The 24,224-nt window shown below is 46.1% G+C and overlaps 2 protein-coding genes across 2 annotated transcripts in view; both read left to right on the forward strand.

Moving 5' to 3' along the window:
* LOC119394536 (talin-2) overlaps positions 1–24,224 on the forward strand; it is a 612,547-nt gene that overhangs the window by 461,066 nt on the left and 127,257 nt on the right. The window contains exons 39-41 of the mRNA XM_037661859.2: positions 10,433–10,568; positions 12,861–12,962; positions 13,276–13,446. Of these exons, the coding sequence (XP_037517787.1) occupies positions 10,433–10,568; positions 12,861–12,962; positions 13,276–13,446 (409 nt within the window). The remainder of the gene's footprint in view (positions 1–10,432; positions 10,569–12,860; positions 12,963–13,275; positions 13,447–24,224) is intronic.
* On the forward strand, positions 18,734–22,477 carry LOC119394538 (uncharacterized). Its single transcript, XM_049415817.1, is given in 4 exon segments — positions 18,734–20,784; positions 20,848–20,994; positions 21,079–21,543; positions 21,626–22,477. Coding segments are annotated over 4 exon segments (3,201 nt in total). The 5' UTR covers positions 18,734–18,957; the 3' UTR covers positions 22,388–22,477.

The raw sequence follows: 24,224 nt of genomic DNA on the forward strand, positions 1-24,224 counted from the left end.
CTTTTTCTGCTACGCTGGGAGTGTGCTGTGCGGGTTCGGTGGCTCGATGTGGTCAAGACAGCTCGCCACTTTCTCGAGTTACTGAATGCACTCTGCCAAAATGGACATGTCCATCAGGTGGACACATCAAGAATAGCTCCCTAGTCTGCACAGGCTCATTTCGTGCTCAACTAGTGGCTGTCTGCATCAAATTTGTTTCCAGTGAAGGGAAAATTGTGATGCGTACCTTTCATTGTGAAAGCTCATATCAAAGTAAAGTTATTTCGCACGCTGAGGACAGCTACGTCAGTCTATTCTGCATGCCTGAAACCTGTGTCCGTGAGTGGTGCAAACAAAGGAAGGAAATCTTTGGCTGCATGTCGGCCCAGAGAAGTTTCTATCAGCCGAAAATGAGAAAATATCCGGATCTCGATGACAAGCTTGCAGGCGTTCTCAAGCAGCTCCGTGTATACAGAGGTTGTCAAGGTAACGGCCCTTGAAACAGCACACAATTGAGGCATATCCAGAAGTGACCTTAAGGCCAGCAAAACTGGATCACTGAACGAAAGGAACTGCCTGCAGAATAAATTTCACTTTCTATGAGGGTGCATTGTGCTTGCCTTTTTTTTCTTCTGATCGTCAACATAGCGGTATGCAATAGTTTTAAAAGATCTTGTAATATTACGTGCAGATGCATTTTTATTTAGAACTCTGGAAAATTGGGTGTGTGTTAATTCGATTGAGTACAGTATTAGCAGATCTGCACTTCGCACTTTTACGCTGCACTCTTTCTAGTCTGTGCACAGTGGTCGGGCTACCTTGTCTAAAATAATGTCAGAGTGTGGTGACGGCCATTAAGCTTTCAATAGGTCTAAGTTTCCGAGGAGAATTGGTTTTACGTACATCATTTATGGTGCATTCAGACGACGGACTGAATCTGGATGTGGCGAGGCGGACGGCGCGACACATGACCTCACATCAGCGATTCCGCTCGACTCGCGGACGGATAACACCAACCTTTTTTTTTCACATTGGGATTCTGCCGGCGGAACGCCGCAGCTTCAATGGACAAACAGGCTGGCAACCAGTACACTTTTCTTCTGCTCGAGCCATACGGCTGTCCTCGAAGTTGATTTCAGCTCTGCTGGCGCTTAGTTCAGTTTATTTCTGGGGTCTTAATTTAAGATGATCACCTTTTAGATACCTATCACTTTTAATGCACGCTGATTGGCAGGTTGGAGAGTTGCGGATAAGTTGTCGCTTTAATCATTGCACACACAGAATTCTGCGGCCGGCAAAGTGGGGTTGTCTCAGAACACAGCCCGTGTTTGAACACTGGTTTTAAGGTCAAGATGGGAACCAAGAGAAGAAAACATAATGTGCAGCAGTGCATTGTGCACTGTCGGTACCTGTTATCCGTAGAGGAAAGAAACTGCCGATATCTGCGCATCAATGTATCCTCCCTTCATATGTGGGGCCCCATGCGCTACAGCAGCGAGGTCAGTCTTCAGCAGCTGGATGGGAAGATTTTTCTTCCCATCCAGCCATTCCACCAACAACACCGTTTTCACCGAAACAAATTACAGTTCTCGACAATGCTCGATGCTCGACAAAGCTCCGCGAGCTTCGCGTTCTGTCGGCCATGTTTTTGAATACTCTCAAACCGGTCTGCTGGCAGCGGGCTGCGGGCGCAGGTGAGCGCAGAGGCTGCAGTCAAGAGTAATCAGGCTCATTAATGCTAAGACACATCCTGGCGGATGATCCATGGATTAGCCATCCGCGTCCACAGCAAATCCGGATTCAGTCCGTCGTCTGAATGCACCATTAGAAGCGCTGCGATCTGATTTTAAGTGAATGAAATTGTTATATTTATTTTCCTGAAGTTCGAATATTAGGAATAGTGAAATTCCGGTGCGAATCATACAGCAAACACTATTAGAAAAATAATCAAAAGTTTGAATATTTGCACACCCCTAGTTAAAACATCTAGGCGCCCTAATCACGGTCATAGCTTTATTTTGACGATGATTGATGTCACACCCATGTACGGAATATCGGACTCTGCAGCACTTTTACGTGCCGGATGGATTTTACGTGTGATGGTTACTTTCGGTATTTCATTGTTTATGTGACAGATAGCTCTGATCCTCTCTTTGCAACTTTCTAGCTAGGTCCGTTTGCACACTCACTGCATTTGTTCTGTGCGTCTTTGCATATTGGTAGCCTGTCATAACTTCACGTGATCTGCATGCTTTGCCCAAACATGGTGCCTGCTATGTCCAGGGGAGGCACCATGTTTGGGCAAAGCACTATGTCCAGGGGACATGGGAGGCTCTATGTCAGGTCAGGTCAGTTTAATACTTTAAAGACCCCCTACATAAGGGGTGGTTACATGAAGAACAAATACAAGAGCGTCCTTTACAAAAGTGTATACAATACAATAAATTTGTTATTATAAAGTGTTCTTAGTACACCACTGCAACATTTATTACGCATTGTTAGTTTTAATATATTCCGTCAAACGTTTTAGAAAGAGACGGCCATGTGGTAGCAACGATTTCCTCGGGAAGGCCGTTTCATTCTGAGGCAGTTCAAAAAAAGCATGAGGACGAAAACGCAGTAGTTCGTGCAAGACTTGGTGCGAGTGACCTAGGAGGCTAGATGTGCGCGCTGAGGGTGGAATGTCAGGTGGTTGATGAAGGGAGCTGAAAAAGAATTTCTGGTAGAGCGATAGGCTGGCGAGACAGCGACGATGGGCGAGAGGTGAAAGAACGCATTGCGATTTTAGTGGCGTGAGACTGATGTCATACCAATACGTGGAATGAATAAATCTGGCCGCCCGATTTTGAACTGCCTCTAATGCTTCGGTGAGATAGGCCTCTTGTGGATGCCAGACAGATGATGCGTGTTCGAGTTTTGGCCAAACGAGTGGTTGATAAGCGATTAGTTTTACGTGCTGTGAAGTATGGCGGAGGTTACGTTTTAAGAAACCTAATGTTTTGTTAGAGGCTGATATAATATTAGTGATGTGGGTGCGCCAGGATAAGTCACTGCATACAGTGATAACCAGGTATTTATATGATGATACTAAGTCGAGGACTTAGTATCACTAAGTAATTTGGAACAATCTTGGCAGAGAACAGCGCTTTGCGATAGGTGGTGAGACACTGAAAGTTGTAAAGAAGTACGTCTACTTAGGACAGGTAGTAACCGTGGAGCCGAACCATGAGAGTGAAATAACCAGAAGAATAAGGATTGGATGGGGCTCATTCGGCAAGCATTATCAAATCATGAATGGTAGTCTACCACTATCCCTCAAGAGGAAGGTATATAACAGCTGCATCTTACTGGTTATTTACGTGGTTGTTTACCTATGGAGCAGAAACCTGGAGTCTTACAAAGAGGGTTCAACTTAAATTGAGGACGACGCAGCGAGCGATGGAAAGGAAAATGATAGGTGTAACTTTAAGAGACAGGAAGAGAGTAGAGTGGGTCAGGGCACAAACGGGGGTTAAGGATATCCTAGTTGAAATCAAGAAGAAGAAATGGATATGGGCCGGGCACGTAGCACGTCGGCAGGATAACCGGTGGTCATTAAGGGTAACTGACTGGATTCCAAGAGATGGCAAACGCGTGAGGGGAAGACAGAAAATTAGGTGAATAGGTTAGATTAAGAAGTTTGTAGGTATTACGTGGCAGCAGAAAGCACAGGACCGGGTTTATTGGCGGAACATGGGAAAGGCCTTTGCCCTGCAGTGGGCATAGACAGGCTGATGATGATGCTGATGACTGAGTCGAGTGGTATGCTGCCTATTTCGTAAGGAAACCTACGACCTTTGACTGAGAGTCCGGTGGAGAGGCTGCGTGTCACAAATGGGTGCCGTCGGTGCACCACAGCGCGACTGGAGTGTTTGACTGCCCAAAGGACATGCACCAACTGCCAACTGTGAGGCAGAGGCTAAGGAACATCAGGCATTTGCAGAAGCCAGGATTTCTCGTACGCATGGCTGCTTCTTCTGCCATTCCTTTTCTCGCGTGCACCCTTCCTCACACAGCCCCTGCACTTCTCTTCCTTTTCCAAGATGCTCGCGCCACAAGGGTTTCTGGCATCGCTCTTCTTTTTTCTTCCCGCTGTTTGTATTACGGTGTCTCAAGAGCATTCTGGTGACTTCATCACTGCCATCCTCACTTTGTCCGTACATGCACCGCATGACACGCTGCTTGTTTCGGGATATGAAAGAGGTCCACGAAGGCTCTCCATCAAGGCAAAGTTGGCTCTCCACGAAGGCAAACACAGCTAATAAATGCTTTTACTGCAAACGGTCATCTTTTCAGTGATTGTATTACTACAAGTCAGAAGTAGACAACTGGTTTTTTAGAGCTGCTTACCTAGTACCCACCGCATCGTTACTAACTCTACAGAATTGTCTTAGTGTTCCTTGATAAAACTAGGCTTGTGCGAATATTCGAGCATTTCGAATATTCGAACGAATATTACAGTATTCGAATTCCCTTCTATTTGAATTTAAATTATTGGAAATTTTGAAGTATTCGAAATGAACGAATAGGTGTATATTAGTCTGCATGTAACCCCCTGTAAAGGTGGCTTCACTGCAGTAGAGGGGTGCTATACCGTGAATACACCTTTCCAGAAAAAATCCGCACTGCCGCGAAGCCCCACTTAAAGTTAAGAGGGGACACTGCTGTTGAAATGTTTTTATTTCTAAATTGATTTTGATGAAACTTGTTGAGTTTATGTATATTCGTGTGCTAATTTCAAATATGCAATTCTTTTTAGTATAATGAGGGGGTTTTTAAAATACAAAATATTTCATGTGCCTTTTTGTGAGCCAGATTTTTTTTAAACTGAGGGAGTTACAAAGTAAATCAGCATGTCACCATAATCTGGAATCAGAACTGCGTGCTGTGCAACAAGAATTGATGTCTGAAACCCATTTGTACAAAAGTTACGGTATTTTTAAACATTTACGAGTGTGTCAATTTCAAGCTGGGATTTCATTTGCGAATGTTTAACATACCGTAACGTTTGTTCTAATGGGTTTAGAACATCCATTTTTGTTGAAGTACTGCACTCAGTTCTGATTCCAGGGTATTGTGATATGCTGATTTACTTTGTAACTCAGTTTAGAAAAAATCTTACTCCCCAAAAGGCGCAGAAATGTTTTGTATTTTAAAAACTACTCGTTATGCTAGAAAAATAACTGCATATTTGAAATCAGCACACAAATATACACAAAATTATAAAGTTTCATCCAAATCGATCAAGAAATAAAAAACAATATTTAAGTGCCCTTAAATGACCATATTACCCCAATGGTTCAAAAGTGCTCGGCACGACGCTGGCCCAAGGTCATTGGCCAACCTGGCCAACCTCGGTCATAGGTCAGCTGCCGACGTCGGCCCACGTTTGGGGATTGACACTGGCCTCAGGTTGGCCGATGTTATGGGCACCGACATTGGGCCGACCTAAATGGCCAACCTGGCCAATTGCCAGCCACCCTAGGGCCAGGTTTGGCCCTGTGAAAATTAGCTCATGGCCAGGCGCCAGCGACTAGTGCCAAGCTTGGGCCGGTGAAATGGCCCGTTGCCAGCCAATGCAGGACCATGCCTGGCCCGGTGCTTATTCGCGCATACGGCCAGCTGTAAGCCACGTAGGACCCAGCTTGGCAGAGGAATAATTAGCCTTGATTTTTCGGGATGCCACATTTTCCTACATGCAACAGGAGGGAAGCCCCATCTTGCGCACCAGTGTAAAGCCGGCAGACACAAGTACAAAATGCAGGAAATTCTTTTGATCATTTATTGAAAAATTTTACACATCAAAACAGTGCAAAAACACACTGTGAACTAAGATTGTCTGTATAGGAACATAAATGCAGTTCACCACATCACCAGTACATGTACTTAAAGTGGCATAAGAAAGTTTGCACAAGTTTATTGCACAAGAAGCTTTACGGTGCGAAAACTTCTTGCTGCCTAGCTGCCGCCTCTGCGTTCCGCCATCTTCTTTGCTATGCAGCGTCAGGCAAGCAGATAAGCCCACCTCTTCAACAGCTCTCACACCTTCGGTCTGGATTCTCATGCTTTATTCGCGTCCCATATTTTATTCAGTTAGTGTAGCGTTCCAGCATGTATTGCCGCGATGATTTCGCGTGTGTGTTACGTAATTGTTATTTCTTGAGAGTGAATTCTGACGTCGTGTCTTTTCTTGCGTCGCGGCAGAGAGTGATTTGCTTGTGTTTATTTGAGCATTCCTTTGTTTGTGATCACTGATTTCAGGGCGCGTGATTTTATTTTGTTAAAGCGAGTGTATGCTTTTACCTGGAGACTTACAAAGAGGGTTCAACTTAAATTGAGGACGACGCAGCGAGCGATGGAAAGGAAAATGATAGGTGTAACCTTAAGAGACAGGAAGAGAGCAGAGTGGGTCAGGGAACAAACGGGGGTTAAAGATATCATAGTTGAAATTAAGAAGAAGAAATGGATATGGGCCGGGCACGTAGCACGTCGGCAGGATAACCGGTGGTCATTAAGGGTAACTGACTGGATTCCAAGAGAGGGTAAACGCGTGAGGGGAAGACAGAAAATTAGGTGGGTAGATGAGATTAAGAAGTTTGTAGGTATAACGTGGCAACAGAAAGCACAGGACCGGGTTGATTGGCGGAACATGGGAGAGGCCTTTGCCCTGCAGTGGGCGTAGACAGGCTGATGATGATGATGATGATGCTTTTACGTCGTCTTCCATCCGATGCCCCTGGCCAGCAGTCGATCAGGCGTGGACCTTATCGCCGGTCAGCCTGTCAAACAACCCGCAAACGCACGTGGGTGGGATTGTCGCCGCATTCCTTCCGGAACGAATAGTGCAGATAATTCAATTAACATATAAAATCGAAATTACACATAAAGGCTGATTTTCTGCACTATTCGTTCCACAAGGGATTGGCGACAACAATTCCACCCACGTGTGTTTGCGGGTTGTTCGACAGGCTGACCGGCGATAAGGTCCACACCTGATCGACTGCGGGCCAGGGGCATCGTACGGAAGATGACATCAACATACACTCGCTTCAACAAAATAAAAACGCGCCCCGAAATCGGTCATCACAAACAAAGGAATACTCAAACTAAACACACGCAAATCACACTCTGCCGCGACGCAAGAAAAGAACACAACATCAGAATTCACTCACAAGAGATGACAATTACGTGACACAGACGCGAAATCATCGTGGCAATACACGCGGCAACCCTACACAGACAGAATATTCGAAAAATAAACATGCGATGGTTAACCAAAGCAAAGATTGAACGCAATTAAACAAGATAGTCCCGACGGAAGGTGCGAGAGCTGTTCAACAAGTGGGCTTACCTGCAGTGGAACGTCCGTATGCTGGTGGTTGGTTTGCCGGCGTACACTGCTGCCGACGATTAGCAGGGACTTGAGTCACACGCCGCTGCCGAAGGTGAAGATGTGATTCGAGCCGTGGGTCCTGCTACAGGACCACGCCAGAGAACACGCTTCAGCTGCCAGCTACCAGTTTGAGTCTTCGCCTCGCGTGCCGCTTGGCTCGACGGTTCAACAAAGTGTTTGTTCGTTCACTCTCCTTTGGAGTCCCTCGCTCCCATGCTCTTCCCCGCTCACCCACCACTCTATGTATCTCTCCCTGCGCGCCGGCTGCCGCGAGCGAGAGGAACCGATCCACCACGTGAAGGAAGAAGGGGTGTTTGCTCCCCTCCCGCTGCGCACACAGCGGTGTCACGGTGGTGAAGCTTGTCAAGTACGCGCACTTTGAAACCATTGGCATAGCTGGGGGTAGGGGGAGAGGGTCCGAACCCTCCTAAATTTTCTCAATTTTGCATGTGTGTATGTACACGAATTAACATGTATAAATGGTGGCTGACTGCCTCGCCCCCCCCCCCCCCACCATTGTTCCCCAGAAAATATTTCTATCTACGTCCCTGTTAATGGCATATACGTACATAAACTGCCAATTTACACCGCGATTCACGACATACCACTGCCTGCCTCAAAAAAAGAAAAAAAACGCAGCAGGAATATCCGTTGCTACTTACACAACAGGCAAATTGACAAGCGCCAAGCAACCGCGCCCTAGCATAGCGCACCATTCTAAAATAGGGGTCGGCCCACGCTCGTATTCCGACTAAGTTCGGCCAACCACTACTTCCCAACTCGTTGCCAACCGTTGGCCACTGGCCATGTCCCCTTGGGACCCTCACACTGATTCATTAATTTTTAAGTTTAAAAGCTTGTTATACTGGCTAGGGATGGGCGAATAGTGAATTTGAGGTTTGAAGCGAATCCGAATCGAATAGTGATTTGGTCAAATAATTTCGAATCGAATAGTTCGAATAGTATTTACCACATATTATTAAAAAAATGAGCATTTCTGTCATGACACTTGCACAATATTTTTAAGGATTGGAACTAGGTATGAGTGAATGTCACTTTTTTGGTCTGAAATGAAGTGGAAGCAGCCTTGAATAGTATCAAGATTTGAATAGCAGTAGGGTGCAAGTTATAAGTGGTGCAATACGTTACAATTTAAAAATTACTATACTTAGCGCATATAAGCCCATATAACACGCTTTTAAACTTAAAAAATATATGTACATTTAGCCTTGAAGTGTGGCTTCGCGGCAGTGCAGATTTTCTTTGGATGGGTTGTTTCACGGCACAGCAACTAGACGCTGCAGTGAAACCACCTTTACAGGGGGTTATGTGTGGTCAAATGTATACATATGTTCGTTCATTTCGAATACTTCGAAATTTCGAATAATCTAAATTCGTATCGAAGCGAATTCGAATACTGTAATATTCGTTCGAATATTCGAAACGCTGGAATATTCGCCCATCCCTAATACTGGCTTATATGCTCTAAGTGTAGTAAATTTTAAAACTTAAAAAATTTTACAGGTTATCACTTGCATTCTACCGAAAGTGAAACCCTGCTACTATTCAAAGTTGCTTCCACTTCCTTTGAACCAAAAATAATGACATTTGGACATGCCTTGTTTTAGTTTTAAAATATATTAATTGGGTCATGACAAATATGCTCATTTTTCTTTATAATATGTGATATATACTATTCGAATTTGCTTCGAACCTAAAATATGCTATTCGCACAAGCCTATATAAAACCATACTTCTGTTGACCCAATGCATAGTGGTGACCAAAGTTGGTAATGCCATGTTGGGCGCTGTTTGATTCTTGATGCATGCTTGCACAATGTTTCAAAATGTGAAATGTGGCCACTGTGAACATAGGTGCCGCAATTCAGGTTGGTGCGTTGCTTTTACTCAGTTTTAGACCGAAGTTGTTTTGTTTTCATGGTGTGCAACAAGTTTCGATGTTGCACATTTGTCGGGCCCAGTGTAGAGCAAGCAGCTTGGTTCAGTGAACACGGCATTCGGTGTCATTCCACTGTAGGAAAGTTCTGACGGCAAGTCACAATGGTGAAATGGGCTTCACTTGTGCTGATTACCACATTGCGTTGAACCTGTGTTTCCTTTGGCATAGCGCGTGCTGATAGCTGCTGTATAAAGGACTTGACTGGCACCACATCACGTGGTCTCAGCTTCAACACAAGTTATTTTAAACGCGTAAGCATTTCTATGATGACTCAACGAGAAAACTGTGTGTGTGTCCCTTTGTCACATAAGATAAATTGCTATGAAGAGGTGAATGTATAAAACACTAGGTTTCGAACCTAGGGCCTTGTGCTTAGAAGTCTTACCTGCTGGACTGCAAACCCACGCTTGCACAATGTGAGCATATCTGTTTGCATATGCATGCAGTGTATTAGCGATACAAAGCAAATGTCGAAGTAGAACACTTTTTGTGATGGTGTTCTCTAGGAGAACACGTAATGTTGACATTAGGACCTCGTGAAATGCCAAGCTCGCGTTTCGGTCATCACACTGATGTGTCTTCTCCTGGCTCGTTCCAGGCGCTGGCCGAGTGCTAGATAGGAGAAAGTTGCCACTATCATAAAGTTTTCTGCAACGAAACTCTACACGTACACATCTCATAGGCAACTCCCAAAGGAGATTCTGCCTGGTAGTGTTTTTTTTTTCTCTTTTTACTTCTCCGTTATATCGTTATATATGTGACACCTTCCATGTAAGAGCGGATCTATTGGTGGCTATATAGATTGCATAAAAGCTTGAATTTCAATGTAATGAGGTTTCGATATGACGAAGTAAATTGGTGATTTTACTGGCATCGTTATATCCAGGTATAACTGTAACACGAAAATGCGGAATCCTATGCATAACATTGAATGCTAATCCAAATGCCTACATTGTAATTGAAAGCTTGTTGCATAACTTACAGGGCTAAAAAGAAGAGCAACAGCAGTTTTCAGCAGTTTTCAGGGGCCTTATGTTTGAAACGAGGATGTCTTTTGCCAGGGATGAGGCCCCCGGCCAGAAGGAGTGTGACGAGGCCATTGACAAGTTAAACGCTGCCATCCGGGAGCTGGACCGTGCATCCCTGAACATCCTCAGCCAGGATAGCACACACCAGGCTGACAGCAGCATGCTCAAGGTACCTTCTCTTGTGACAGTCGTTTGTGGTTGAAAGCACACTTGACATTTACTATGTAGACAAGTGGATGTCAGAATGGCCAAAAGGCAGGCAAGTGGTGCACTGCAAAAGAGAAGTGTATATAAAGCTGAGAGAGCTCGCATGAATACTTCAACAAAACCTTGTGGTGGCACGGCAAAGAAATATTGCTCTTATCTTACACACACATTTAACCAACAGAGCTCCGCTACAAGGGCTTTGCTGGTACCCGTACTTTTCTATGGCACCAAGCTTTGAGTAGTTTGATTATGGTGGCTAGAGGGGGAGGTGTCAGCATCGGCCGGGCGGCACTTTTTCATGACACCGACAGGTGGCGCGCTCATCGTCTCCGAGATGCCTAGAGCGAGGTCTGGCGAAGTGGTCTCGTGGATTCTCTCCGGCGAAGCGCGTGTTATGTGACTTGTTGCTTCGCCTGCTCGGCATTTGTTTGTGCGTGTTGGTGCCTGGTAGCAAAAGGTGTTGTCGTAGCCACCGGCGCTTCGCGGGCAACCTGAATTTCCTAGTCAGCGAACGCGTCTATGGCACGCTGTCTACTAAAGCGAGAAACGCATTTCGCGTTTTCCACGACCGAGAAACGTACGTATGTCGCGGTTTTTGCGAGCGAGAAAAGCATGCCACGTTTTTAGGGACCGATAAACGTATGCCGCATTGTTCGCGAGCGATAAACGCATGTCGCGTTTTTTTCGCGAGCGAAAAAGACAATGTGCGGCGAATGCACGTGTTGCTGCTGATCTCGTCAGCATACAAAACATTTTCTGTCGTGAAGTTGAGTCGTCCCGTCGATGGATTATCCATTGCCGTCACCGGACCAAGGGACGCGTGCCTTGGTTACTTTATGTGGTCGACCGAACCTGGCAAGAAAGCCGAAAAGCGTCCGCTACATTGCGCTGATGGCTCAGCTGCGAGTTTGTTGTTTTCATGTGCTGACGCTACGTGATGGCAAAGCAACAGAGACAGCAGAGACATTGTTTCACCCCTAGATACACTACGGGATATGTCTCAGAAAGAAAAAAAGATATAAAGGTCTCTCTCATCACAGTTATGCCGCCGATGATGAACGTCACCAAGGTTGGGAACATTCCATTCCACGAGCTGATAAGCCGCTAGACAAGAAGTGCGTCGTCTGTGAACTTCACTTCGATGAGAAACTTATATTTCGCAGCCACACACATGTGATATCAACGGTGGAACAGTGGAAGTTCCCCGTGTTTGCGGTTCCCGCTTTGTTCCCCAATGTCGCTGCGTACCTTTCATAGAAATTGCCAGCGAAACGGGGGGCAATATCCCCTCGATAAGCCGAGGTGCAGTGTTTTCCAATCGATACACTCCACACAAAGCTACAGCAATACGAAGCAATTACCAAAGCTCTTGTTGGGCCAGCTTCATTGATATGTTTGCCTAATCTCGAAAATTATTTTGTTATATGGTTAGTGTGCGCCTTAAGAAGTCGTGGACGGAAAAAGCGCCTCGCGTTCGTACCAAACACCTCTGCGAACCTAAGCCAGCGCGCGGATGGAATCTCGGAGCCAACAGACGCACCCGAGGACGCGCCGATGCGGCGGCGCTGCTGTCGGCTCCGAGATGCCGCCCGCGCTGTCGCATAGTCATGAAAAAGTGCTGCGTCTCCTGCGTGCCGTTGCTGACACCTCCCCCTCTAGCTACCATAGTTCGATCCTGAAATGAGCTTCTGCCACATAACTTGGCTGATGATCTTACAGATGCTTTTGACTACAGTGATGCTTCCAGCAGCATCAGTGTCTGACTTTCGGTACAGCTTGAACAAATCATCACGCATCACTATTGCTCATCTTTCCCCAGCAATACTATATCGTGGAAATGGTAGCTTACAATGAAGCACTGCATTGGTGTTCACAAAAACCCGACCGGGGGGTCACATTTTGGGAATGCCGGCTGATTAGCTGAGTGTGTGTTTTGTGCGCATAAACAGGAGGAATCCTTATTGTTAGCAATCATGTTTCATTGTTGGCATCGTGTCAAACCTCATGATGCCCTTCATTCATTGTCACGCCACTTCGTAATCGGTACTTGTGGGTGTTTGCACGGTACTTAGGCTTTGTCAAAGTATACCATTCATCCTTGGAAGTAATTATGCATTCGGTACCAAATTACTAGAATTTTAAAAACAGCAGCACAAAGTTTAAAAAACACGGGCAAACAACACAGGCACTGCTAGGATTGTTCACCTTAGCAGCTACAATAGTCACCTCCACCTGTGGAATGCCTTGCATGCAGACTTATCAGGAGCATACGGAGTCGAGTGCATCGGAGATCTTGGACATCATTGAGCCCCTACGTTATGCAGCCAAGGGAGAAGCTGAGAAGCTGGGACACACGGTCAGTTGTGCTTTTCTCCGTATAAAAAGATTGTTTCATGCCATCTTTGTGTGTTGTAAACGATGCAAGGTGTGGCGCATGCAGTATTGGAGCTGGCTATCGTGCCAGCAGTGTCATCGAGTTTGGTGTTTGCCTATGCACATGTGACACCATAATGACTAATTTAGTTACTATTAGTTGTACAGTATCTGAGACCACTGAACCGTACTCTGCATTGCCATCCTTATTGGTGAGTGCATGTGCCCCAGGCAGGACATAAGAATAAAGAGGGCCTCCCCTTCCTCTGCTCTTTCTCTCTCCCCTTGAAACTCAGGTCAACCAGGCAGTTGGCTACCTGGGCCCTCTGGTGCAGAATGTCATAGCGGGGGCCTCACATACCCTTCACTCCAAGCGCCAGATGGCGCTGCTCGACCAGACCAAGACTGTGGCCGAAGGCATGCTGCAACTGGTCTACGCATCCAAGCAGGCCGCCGGCAACCCAAAGGTCAGTCATGCCGGCAGCCCAAAGGTCACAGATGTGACAGTCCAGTGGTAGTTACAAAGGCCAAAACAGCTGGTAGCTACACATGGCCTGGTGTAGGTTGTTGCAATAATTTTGGAGGCAACATGCGTGACATTGTAATGAAAAACAGCGCAAGAAGACAGGGACCGAAAGAGGTACACACACAGCGCTCGTGTCCCTGTCTTCTTGCACTGCTCTTTTTCGTTAAAATGCTTCAAAACCAACTAGCCTGCCAACAAGCATTAAAAAAAAGGATGTGTATAACATAACGAGGTGTCCTGTAAGCATGAGAAACTTTGTTCGAAACAACTGCTGAGCAGTATTTGTAGTTGGAAGTTTCTTCTCATCCAAATACATATACTAACTTTGCCAGGATCAGTCTGTCAGCTTATAGTCATAGTCAATGTTGTGCAGCATATACACAAGTGCACTTATACAGAGTCTCACCTAAGCTGTAAAGCCTGCTAAACATAAACTGGTCATTAAGAGTAACTGACTGGATTCCAAGAGAAGGCAAACATGTGAAGGGGAGACAGAAAGTTGGGTGGGCAGATGAGATTAAGAAGTTTGCGGGTATAAGGTGGCAGCAGCAAGCACAGGACTGGCTTGATTGGCGGAACATGGGAGAGGCCTTTGCCCTGCAGTGGGCGTAGTCAGGCTGATGAAGGGTGCGGCCCATACACGCGACATTTTTTTTTTTAAGTAAAAACGCACCAGTTAGCGAACGAAGAGCGTTTATTGCAGTATACGACATTTCTTGCGACATACGTGCTCAATCGTCGTCACTCGGCGAGTCCTCAGACTTGGAGTCCGAGATGAGATGGTGTGCTGCGAAGCGCCGTCACCCCACATGCAGTCATCTTCCGTGCCATCCAAGCTGTTAGATATCCCGGCGACTTTAAAACTTCGGGACACAATGTCCGTCGACACCGAGCTCCACGCAGATGGGATCCACTCAAGTACAGTCGCCAAGGCTAGTCCCTTCACACGCAGCATGTCCGTTGCGAGTGCAAGACCATCATTCCGCACTTCAGTCACATAGCGGAGCAAGTCTTCTTCCAAATCGGGAAACTTGCACTGCTCTCCTCGGAAAGCGCGCTTAGTGCTGTTGGTGTTTCGCAAGGCTTCTTTTTGAGCACACCAACGTCGAACACACTTCTCGTCGACGTCGAATTTTCTGCCGGCGGCACGTTTCCCATGCTCGAGAGCATACTCGATCACCTTCAACTTATAGCCAGCCGTGTAGCTATTCAGGTACTTGCCCATCTTGCCAAAACGTGAACGCCGAGTAGAAAACAAGCTAGCACGAAGGTCATCGAACAGTGCAGAAAACTACAGCAAACGGCTGGCTGAACTGCAAAAACCGAACAACGCAAACGACGCGAACGCCATGCCAAAGTTGGTGATGCTAATGCCGATATGAATAGCGCCAATAGCGCGTTTGTATAGAGATGTGAGAAGCTAAAGATAAAATCCTGCTTTAACCTTTAGTTGGCGGGTCTATGAATACTAATAAAAAGTTAAAATTTTTAGCCCACTTCACGAACATCTTAACACGAATAAAATCCAAAAATATATATCTATATACTCTGGTGACGATGATGATGGTTGCGTTTCCTTGCGCCATCTATCGACTACGCCTAGAAGCTTACGCGCGCGCGCATTTTGAATACGTATTGGTTGCGGAAAGTGTGGGTGCGGCTCTTACGCGCATTTTTTTTTTTTAGAATATGCACTTCAAAAAAACGGGGTGCGGCCCTTACACGGGTGCGGCCCTTACACGCGTTTATACGGTATTACATTACCCTCACCCTCACTTCTCGTTCCTTGCCATGCTTTACCCTCCTCCATTCCTTCCTCTTGCTGTGCATGGTTATGCTATAGTACTAGGAGCTGCTTGGCACATACCCACTTTTTGTGGTGCATACCCGCCGAGTTCTGCTTAAACAGCTCCGCTGTTAAAATGTCCTACGTGTTTGATCTGATGGATGTCGGACAGATTTTCTCATTGGGATATCCCCGAACGGATGCCAGCCTCAGCTAGGGTGGACTCTTGTGGAGTACTTAGTTCGACTACATAACCTTTTCTTCAACGACTTATTACAAACTGTACCTTATGGTTTGTGCGATATAAGTTGATGATCACATTCCAGAACAAAACGAGGCGCCAAACAAATCCGAGTTTTTTTATGTTAATGAGGATCATCAAATCCCAGTATTCATGCCACAAATGTGCATACCTGCTGCACAATAATGTTCATTTAAAAAGCGCGAAAAAACCACAACAGACAGGTAGGAAGGAGACGGACGAGTGAGTCGTCCTGTCTCCTTCCTACCTGTCTGTCGTGGTTTTTTCACGCTTTTTAAGGATGAATGTTGATCAGTGCATGAGGTGTGACGTCCCAATGTGACTCAGGCTATGAGAAACACCATAATAAAGTGCGCCGGATAATTTCGACCAGAGTGTAAATGCATGCAAAACAAACATCCGATAATGAACATGTCATGACATGAATGCCTTGATTTGCCTCAATTACAAACATTGCGGTGTATGCAGCTCCTGCTGACTGCTTCGCATTACATAGATACGTGGATCTTCTGGATTTCTTTTTACTTTCACTCAAAAACAACTTGATTCAGACCAGTGTTGCAGAATGGGCGCCTCCGTTCCAGGGAATTAGAACTTGCCGCAATTCCATTCCTTTCAAATTCTCAGAATGAAAAAACTTAGCCTGTTCCCACTCCGGGAATGGCTGGGCAGGAACTCCATTCCTGTAATTCCTCAACGTAGGAAAGGCATCTTGAGAGTTTTATTGAGTTAAGAATGAAGGCCCCATAAAGCTGATGTCATCAGATGCATTAAGAACTGCAAAAGTACGCAAAACACCTTACCAAGGTCGAGTGATAGTAGCTTAGGGACATATCTCGTGCTGTACAACCACCCTGCTAATTCCCATAGGGGCAGTTCTCCCGCTACCTATAGTATTTGCATGGTAAACATGTTTGAACAAATGGTGATGTTTTAATATTGTTTAAGCTAAAATGCTAAAATGAAGACATTGCGTATTTTTATGCTGACAAAAGTAGTATTCAAGAAGACTAAGCAGTTTTTCCCCGCGTCTAGAGCGGTCGTGAATATGGAGAAAACTAAGATTTGGTTAATGGGGAACAAAACCTTCTAGGTCTGCTGGTATTAGTTGGAACACTGCACCGCTCGGGCACCTTGTGCCTTTGCATCGAATACAGAACATTGGGCCGTACTGCCTGTCAGCATTCACACTTGTCAGGCGCGCCTCGCAAGCATGGATGGGGTGAGGAGCATTTTCTGTGTTCGCCTGTGCGCATGTACGCAATGTCTTCCTTGTCACAAAGGTTATTTACGTGTGCCAGGTGCTAAACTGCTCGTGAAATAAAAATCAGGCTGTGCATAGAGTATTCGCCATTTTCGTGTGGGGGTATCAATGGGAACCAACGCGCAGGGGTAACTTGTTTCTCCCTTCAGTATCTGCTGGGATAATGCATTTGTTTGTACACTAACTTATGCCTCAGTTTTAGTAGGCGTGTTGCATATAAATGTACCGTGCTTGTAATTAGCCAAGCCATTGTAAAAATACCGCTTTATTGTTAAATTCGAGGCTCTGACTTACTAATATTTGAAGTTTAAAAAACAGCTCACAGAAGAAAACGTGCTCTATTTTCGGAAATAGACGTAATTTTCATTCCGTGCAAAAGGCGCTTAATTCCATTCCCATTCAATTCCTCCATGCGTTGTCCCCATTCCATTCCGGGGTCACGAAAATGTGGGATTTTTCCGGAGTCATTCAAATTCTGCAATGGCAACTCCGTAACGCTGATTCACTCATATGCGCACACTAAGGTTCATACTCGCTCTACTTACACTTATAGGCCACAACACAGCGAATTCCATGTGCAGCACCATATTTGCACCGCGCGTCGCACCATCTATCGCACATGCGACGAAACAACATGCCCACACTGCCATGCCAGCAGGCGCTACACAGAGCAAACGCAAAACTCTCGAAACTCAGCCCGTCGGAGAGCGTGTTTCGCGTCTTGTCTAGCCTGGACATTTTCGCTGTTTTTATTGGAACATCAAGGACACCTTGCTCATACAAGTCCATAATGTATACAGTACGTACTGAGCAGGCCGCGGAAGCAATCTCGTCAGGTACGTACACTGTTACACTTGTAAAAAAACGTCTTCGCTGTAGTACGCGTGAATCATAATTGCAGTGCAGCTCGTGAAAGAGTGAAACGATGTTTTGTTGGCCCATATTACAAGTTGTGCACAAAGTTTTGTGAAAAGTCATCACTTCAGCGTGCATCGTGTAATAATTAGAAGACGCTTTATGAGTAGACTCGCGGAACGTAATTTTTGTTTCACGAGCATTCTTACAGTAATACGTCTTGCTCACAAAAGCGTGATATCAGAGAGTATCACCTGCATCGGGTTCATCAATACCTTTTGGAAGCTATCTGCACGATTTTAATCTTGTAACAATGATGCTTTACAAGCGAAACCCTTAGTTAAGCCGATATTGAAATAGGCGGAATCCAGCTGTCTTTTATTAAATATGTGCTATGTAAGTATGCTAAAAGTTTAACTGCCTGATCTAGCCCTACCTCTGCGACGTAAAGGACACTGGCGCGAGTACTGTTTACTTACGTGCCAATATATGTATTATGTGCAGCTGGATGCCTCGTGTCCAAATCAATTTCGGGACATCAAACACTGAAATGAAAGCAGATATTCTGGCCAGCTGTTGAAGAACACCGTATCATTTACTTCCTTTTGAAGACGAAATCTTGAAGGCGTGGATGGCATCAAAAGCACTAAAGCTTAATACTGCGGTGACAGTGGCAAAGCATGATGATTTCTTGTACTTGAAAGCACTACCTTGCACTACATTTTCGTCAAAGTAAACGCTCAAAGGTATGAAGTGCACCCCCACACAAAGTTTGCATCTGCCTTCAAACTAGCTGCGTGTCACGCAAATTAGGTTATTAAAATGATATAGCTGGGCATCACGCTACAGAATACACGCAGTTAGTGTACTTACTCGCGCATTTTCACTCGGCTCCGAATTTTTCTGCTTGAATCACAGTTATCCACTCGCGGCGAAACTGAAAACACCGCACCAGCACTATTCCCGTGGCGCATCGTGATCGTTGCAGACAGCGCTAAGTAATATCTTCCTGTTGTGCTGCTTGTTTTGGCATTGAAAGACGACGCAGTAGTGCCCAACGTTACTAGATCCTGCCAGTTCTCAAACTGCGGAGCTCCGCCTGACGCCGTTCCGTTGCGCTCCGCGTGGGGGCGCGCGCGACGGAGTTTGCCCGGCAAGTTGCGGCAAGTCGCGGCAGACACGGACGCCCGGACGACCGTTGCAAACAGCCCGCTGCAGTGCGCTTGGTAATGTTTGCGCGAGTACCCGCAGACGTTTGTGGACCGTGCTGGCAAGTGTATGAACCATGCCACGCTGTTTCGTGCCCGGGTGTAAAAGCGGGTACGATTCCGTTCTACCTTCAGGTGAGAAGAGACATTTTTTCAGGCCGCCCCGAGACGCCGAACGCCTTGCGCTATGGCAGCGAGCAGTACCCAGGCAGGACAAAAAGCTTTCAAGCACGTGCTCTGTTTGTGACCTTCACTTCCGCGATGGGGACATTTCGAAAGTCTTCGAGCACAACATTTCTGGTGAGCTGGTAACGATTCCGCGCGACAAATGGGCACTGAAAGACGACGCCGTGCCTCGGCTGTTTCCGAATTGCCCGAGCTACCTTTCGAAACCGACACGGAAGCGCAAGGCTCCTGCTCGCAGACTCTCCCCGGCAAAAAGCAAGCGTCGAAAAGGACAAGGTGAGCAGTTGATTTCAGCAGTTGGTGATAGCAACAACGAAGCAGAAAACATCGGGACGACGGATAGTAGTGAACCTTTGTTTGACATGCTAACTCGCTTGGCCGAAGGGGGACAGAAGATTGAAGGTTGGTTTCTTGGCGTTGCTGAACAAACGGCACTACTGTACAAGCTTAGCATAAGAAGTAACATTCCCCGTGTGGAAACGTCAGTGGCGCTGTCGGAGAACCTCGAAGTAACTGTCTGCGCAAATGGTCGAATCGTGCCTCGCAGCGTCTACGCCGGGGAGCCGAGCATTAAAATGAACTCGTTTGATGACTTGAAATGTTTCATCCGGTACATTGAAAAGCTTAAGCTGTGCCAGGGATGCCCTGCTGCAAAGTACCCGAAGATCGCATCATCACTGGTGGCCACAAAAGAAGGTGAAAAGTGGAGACGCAACACGTGCACTGTATTGAGCTTTAACGCTACATGTGCTCAATGTAGGACCTTGAACAAGCTTTTTCTGCAACGTACAAAGCAGCGCGAAGACTGCAGGAAAAAGCAGAGGGTTTGCTTGAAGTCGCTTCGGCGTAGAGCAATTCGCGCGACCTCAAGGCGAGAAAAAATGAAAGAAGAACTTGTTTTGATGAAGAAGCAGCTGTGTGCCGTTACGGAGGAAGCAATTGACAGCACTCTTAGCGTTCTTCCAGCCAGGCAGCAGTTGGCCTTTAAAACAGCTGTCATGGCGGCGAAAGTGAAGTCGAGAAATGGTCGGCGATATGATGCCGAGTGGCTCATGACATGTCTTCTACTGCACATCTCAAGCCCGAAAGCCTACTCTTTGATTGCTGACATGCAACTGTTACCGCTGCCATCAAAGGCTCGTCTTCGCCAAATAATAAAAGGCATTCCATGCAAATATGGTTTTAATCAAGTTGCGCTTCACAGCATCAAAGGCCATTTCGCTGATAAAGTACATCTAAGACGGCTAGGAGTATTGCTCCTTGACGAGGTCAAGTTGAAGCAGGGCGTCTCCTTCAATAAGGCCTCATGCAAAATGGACGGCTTTGTGGACTATGGCGAGGTTACAGCACCAAGCTCAGATAAACTTGCCGACCACGCATTGGTACTGATGTTCGTGCCACTATTCGAAGACTGGGTGCAGCCAGTCGCCAGCTTTGCAACAAAGGGAGCAGCTCCTGGGAAAGTCCTTACAGAACTTGTCATGAGTGCTATTCTGGAACTTCATAAGAACAATGCATCAGTGCTGGCTGTGATTAGTGACGGGGCTGGCAACAACAGATCTATGTGGAGCCAGTTTGGAGTTTCAGGCAAACTTGATGCACCGCGCCATTTTATTGAACATCCCTGGGAGCCGTCGCAGAATATCTACTTCATATGTGATGTGCCACACATCGTCAAGTGTATTAGGAATCACCTGAGGAAGCACACATACGGAATGGTAAAGAAAAAACCATGCGCAAATGTTCAGTGCAGTTTAACAGTTTGATTTTGTTATTTCCAGGCAGGCAACCTTCGCATCAATTTTGGGCATTATGTGACCCTCTATGAAACAGAGAAAAATAAGCATGTCCGAGTCGTGCCTAAACTCACCGAGGCACATGTTGCCCCTGACAACTTAAGAAAAATGAGTGTCAGACTGGCTACTCAGGTAAAGTTTGTTTTTGTAAAAGCATGCTGTTTTTTTTATTTTGTGTACTTACATGTGGAAAAAATGTAATGCTTTCTTGTACAGCTCTTCAGCCGTGGGACAGCCGTTGGAATACGCGTCTACAGGGAAGCAAAGGTCGCTGGCTTAGAAGATTCAGAAGGCACTGAGACCTTTACAAGAATGCTGAACGACGTATTCGATGCGCTCAACATAAAGCTTCCGTCCCGGGGAATCAGGCGCAATTCCAAGGAGATACAGGCAAGCAGCTCAACCAATCTTTCTGGAGCCTAGTATCACCAGTACGTATGCCGTCAATTAACATCATTGTTCAATCAATTATTTTTTTTTCAGATCATAAAGCAATTCCTGGACGTCTTAAATGTGACTGAGAAAAATGCATTGGAGAAAGGCACAAAGCTTTTTGCCTCTCAACTGACAACGGAGTCCCTACGTGTAACGTTGTTGTCTACGCTAGACATCATAAGTTATCTCTTCAACAAGGACGCAGCGTACGTGTTGACTGCCAAGCTAAACCAGGACCCCTTGGAGGTAGCACGAATTATTTCGCTTTTAATTTAGAATGTATTGACGTAATGGACTTTCCCTTTAATGATTGTTATTTCTCTTTCAGCGGCATTTCGGTCTCGCACGTTCATTTGGAGGTGATGAGTCGCACCCTACAGTCGTGAATTTTACACAGATTTTCCGCCTGCTGAGCCTGTACACACCCATCAAGACAGCGCTACGTGGAAGTGTTCAGGGCGAACCAAATGCTGTGCTCGTTTCTGTGGAAGACACATTGAAGACCGCTGGAGAAGCTCACAGGTCAAAAAGAGCTAGCTTGCGCACTGAGATTGAAGCTAGGCTACTGGAAATGACATCATTTCCATGTATTACTCCTGACCAAATGAGTGATGAGCACAGCTACTTCAGAGGTTCACCAGACGACAGTGTTGTGTACTACTTAGCTGGATATGTTGTACACAAAATGACCAAGCGTAAAGAGTGCCAGTTGTGTCTACAGGACGTTAGTTCAGAAGCTCCTGTCATTGGCTCTGATGCATACTTAACTACATACCGGAGCTTCAAGGAAGGCAGCCTTAGGCACCCCAGCATCAAGATGCTACGCTTCATCAGAGTTGTAAATGAATCTATTTCATTTTCTCTTGATGAGGAAGGTCTCTGTGCGGACCTGTTTTGGAAGGTCTTGGACGAGTTGGATGAGTGCGATCTGACGAGGCTGGGTTGCGACCAGCACAAGCCCACGTTCACGTGTCAGGTCCTGTATTTTTTCATCGTGACACGAATGCATTTTTACGCCAGGGATGTCAACCGACGCCTTCAAACCCGCGAGAAAGTTGCCATCGCCACCAAGAAAGCTCGCCTATTGTGAAGCCGTTGAACATTTGCATTGTGTGCGTGTGCCTTGGGCCTCGGCAATAAACGCATTTCGCGGCACTGAGAATAAAAGTTCCTCTTTTTGGCTCAGTTTTTGTTTGCAGTAACGAATATCCGCAAATATTGGCCGCACGTTTGCGGGCAGCTTCGCCGCTATAGCTTTGCTTTTCATTCTGCTCATATATATATATGAAGTTTATTGCTACATAAACACAAAACATGCATAACTAGCAAGGATGGCGGAATAAAAGCTGCTTAAAGGCAGCTTGACTAGCCCGACCTCCCCATACAATAGCAGCAGCAACATGACAAGAATTCACACAAAAAATGCACTTGTTGACAACCTTAAGGTAGATACACAGAGCAAGGCATTAAAGAAATGGGAATTTAGGTGATTCATAAAAAAAAACGACAGGATACTTATTTCGAAAACACAAAGTTAAGGTTGACATTCATAATAACAGTTGAAATAATGCGTATTTAGAAATGTAATGTATGTAATGTAATACATAAAGCATCACCCGATTGTTCGAAGACGTCCCTAATGGCAGTAGAAATTTGAGACACATTGAACGAGTATTTGAGACGCATTGAACGAGTATTTCAAGGCAAAGAACGGCCATTTACAACGCGCGCCGCCGGCTTCCTGCTGCACAGCAACGGGCTAACCGTGGCCGCCGCGCCGTCTGGTGAGCGGAAACGAAACGGGGCCACGCATCTACGGCAGCCGCCGTGGGAGTTTGAGAACTGGCAGGATCTAGTAACGTTGGTAGTGCCCAGACGAGCTCTTATATGCGGAAGCGGCTTGAACGGGTACTTTTTCGCACTTTAAAGCCTCAGAACTGCAGCTTGCTCTATTTACTTGGTGCAACCTTCGCATGCCTTGGCAGCCCGTCCTGCCCGGCGTCTGGGTGCGAGAGTATCCGCTCGGCTCGCCAGCAGCCTGGGTGCGAGACAGGCATGCGCTGGTGTATAGGGGCTCATGTTTATACTAATGTCTACTCACGCTCAGGAACTTATCTACGTTAATACTCACGCCTACTCACACTCATGGGCACTCGCTCACTTTCACATTCAATTTTAACTCGTTGGCACTCACGATCATACTCACATCCACTCACACTCGCAGGGACTCACTCACTTTCATACTCGCTTCTCACACACATAGACACGTTCATTCTCAAATTGTACTCACACTCGTGGGTACGCACTCACAGTCATGCTCACGTGAACTCACACACCCCGTATGTTCACGTACATACTCACATGTACTCACACACATCAGTACTCACTCTCATTCATACTCATGCCCACTCACATTCATGAATACTCACTCACGTTCGTACTGACGCCTAGTCACACTCATCAGCACTCACGTTCATACTCACGCATTTTCACACTCAGCGGTGCTCACTTGCGTTGATACTCATGTGTACTGACACTCATTTGTACTCACGTTCATACTCATGCGTACTCGCACTTACGAGTACTCACTCACATTCTGAATGACATAATGCAGCGCTAAAAACACACACACCACAAAGTAAGGAACACAAACCGACGGGACAGGCGCGTTCGTATCGCGCTTATTCACGCTTATGAGCACTCACTCACGTTCATACTGACATCTACTCACACTCATTGGTACTCATTCACTTCATACTCAGGCCTACTCACGCTCATGAGTATTCACTCACGTTCAGGTCTACACACACTTGTGAGTACACATTCCCATTCATACTCACGTCTACTCACGTTCATGAGTACTCACTCACGTTCCTACTCGCATCTACTCACTCTCACGAATACTCAGTTACGTTCATACTCACACC

This window comes from Rhipicephalus sanguineus, chromosome 5 (genome assembly GCF_013339695.2).
Source record: "Rhipicephalus sanguineus isolate Rsan-2018 chromosome 5, BIME_Rsan_1.4, whole genome shotgun sequence".
Lineage (NCBI taxonomy): Eukaryota > Metazoa > Arthropoda > Arachnida > Ixodida > Ixodidae > Rhipicephalus > Rhipicephalus sanguineus.